Genomic DNA, 1,029 nt, shown 5'->3' with positions numbered 1-1,029 from the left:
GGAGCCCCCGGTTCAGCTTTGACTTCCACGCGTTCCGGAGCCGCCTGCGCCACCCGGTCCTGGGGACCCGGACCCGCGGCAGCGAGGAGCCCCAGAGCCTGGTTCAAACCCAGCGGGAGAAAATCAAGGAGGTAAGGACTCTCCTCCGCCCAAAAAGAGAAGACCCTCCTGGGCTTCCATCCACTTCCCGGCCCGTCATCACGCCTGGTCCCTGGTCGGCTCTGGACTCGCCTGGCGCCCCCTGCACCCTCCTCTCTCCTCCCAAACTGCCCGCCTCGGGTCCCCTCAGTGATCCCTACCCCTGGCCAGTGGCAGCTGAACCTCTGGACCGCCCCCTCCCACCCCCCACCCCAGGCTCCGGTCTTTCCAGCCCAGGCCCCAGCCCAGGTGGGCTCACTCCCGCCTGTGGAGTTGCTGGTAGAGTTTTGTGCGGTTTCCGGTCAGGTTCTTTCATGGACATCCTATCTTCCTGCAGGAGCCACTGGAAATCCCGACTTCCCCCAAACGCCTGTAGGATCTGCTACCTGGAAACCCAGGGTTTGGGGGGGGGGGGCATTTGGTGCCCTGCAAATCTTTTGCAATCCGGTCAGTAACCTACAAACCAGAGCGTGTTGTGCATTCTTGCTAACTGCTGCTGCTGTTGAGCCTTGGAACAGTTGCACATCATTGTATGTGATGCAGGAAGAAATGATCAGTAAGACGGTAGGAATGTTACAGACGCTCCAGGATTGTTGGCTTAATGAAGCCGTTCTTGGACTTGTTCCCTTACAGGGATTGTACTAGGGGAGTGGTTGAGAAGGATCACTTTGATCGGAATCTTAGTCTTAGTTTAAGAAGCCACAAGCAAACGCAGCCTCACCAGGGCTTGAAGACCGTTGCCAAGCTGCCACTGGTACCTAAATAGTCTGCTCGCCACTGTTAGAGCTGCCAGTGGGAGGTTTTTGCCCAGCAATGCATAGGGGGCTGCGGTGACACCCCAGGCCACCAGGGGGCCTTGGGCAAGCGGTGGGCCAGGGTCTTCTTCCTAGA

General features: G+C 58.8%; 1 protein-coding gene across 1 annotated transcript in view; it reads left to right on the top strand.

The window, feature by feature from the left end:
* The window catches only part of MAN1C1 (mannosidase, alpha, class 1C, member 1), a 138,753-nt gene that overhangs the window by 6,811 nt on the left and 130,913 nt on the right, over positions 1-1,029 (top strand). The window contains exon 2 of the mRNA XM_005875264.2: positions 5-131. Coding sequence (XP_005875326.1) covers positions 5-131 — 127 coding nt within the window. The remainder of the gene's footprint in view (positions 1-4; positions 132-1,029) is intronic.

This window comes from Myotis brandtii, unplaced genomic scaffold (assembly GCF_000412655.1).
Source record: "Myotis brandtii unplaced genomic scaffold, ASM41265v1 scaffold456, whole genome shotgun sequence".
Lineage (NCBI taxonomy): Eukaryota > Metazoa > Chordata > Mammalia > Chiroptera > Vespertilionidae > Myotis > Myotis brandtii.
Note: the sequence above shows the minus strand (reverse complement) of the source record. Positions and strands in the feature narration are given on the sequence as shown.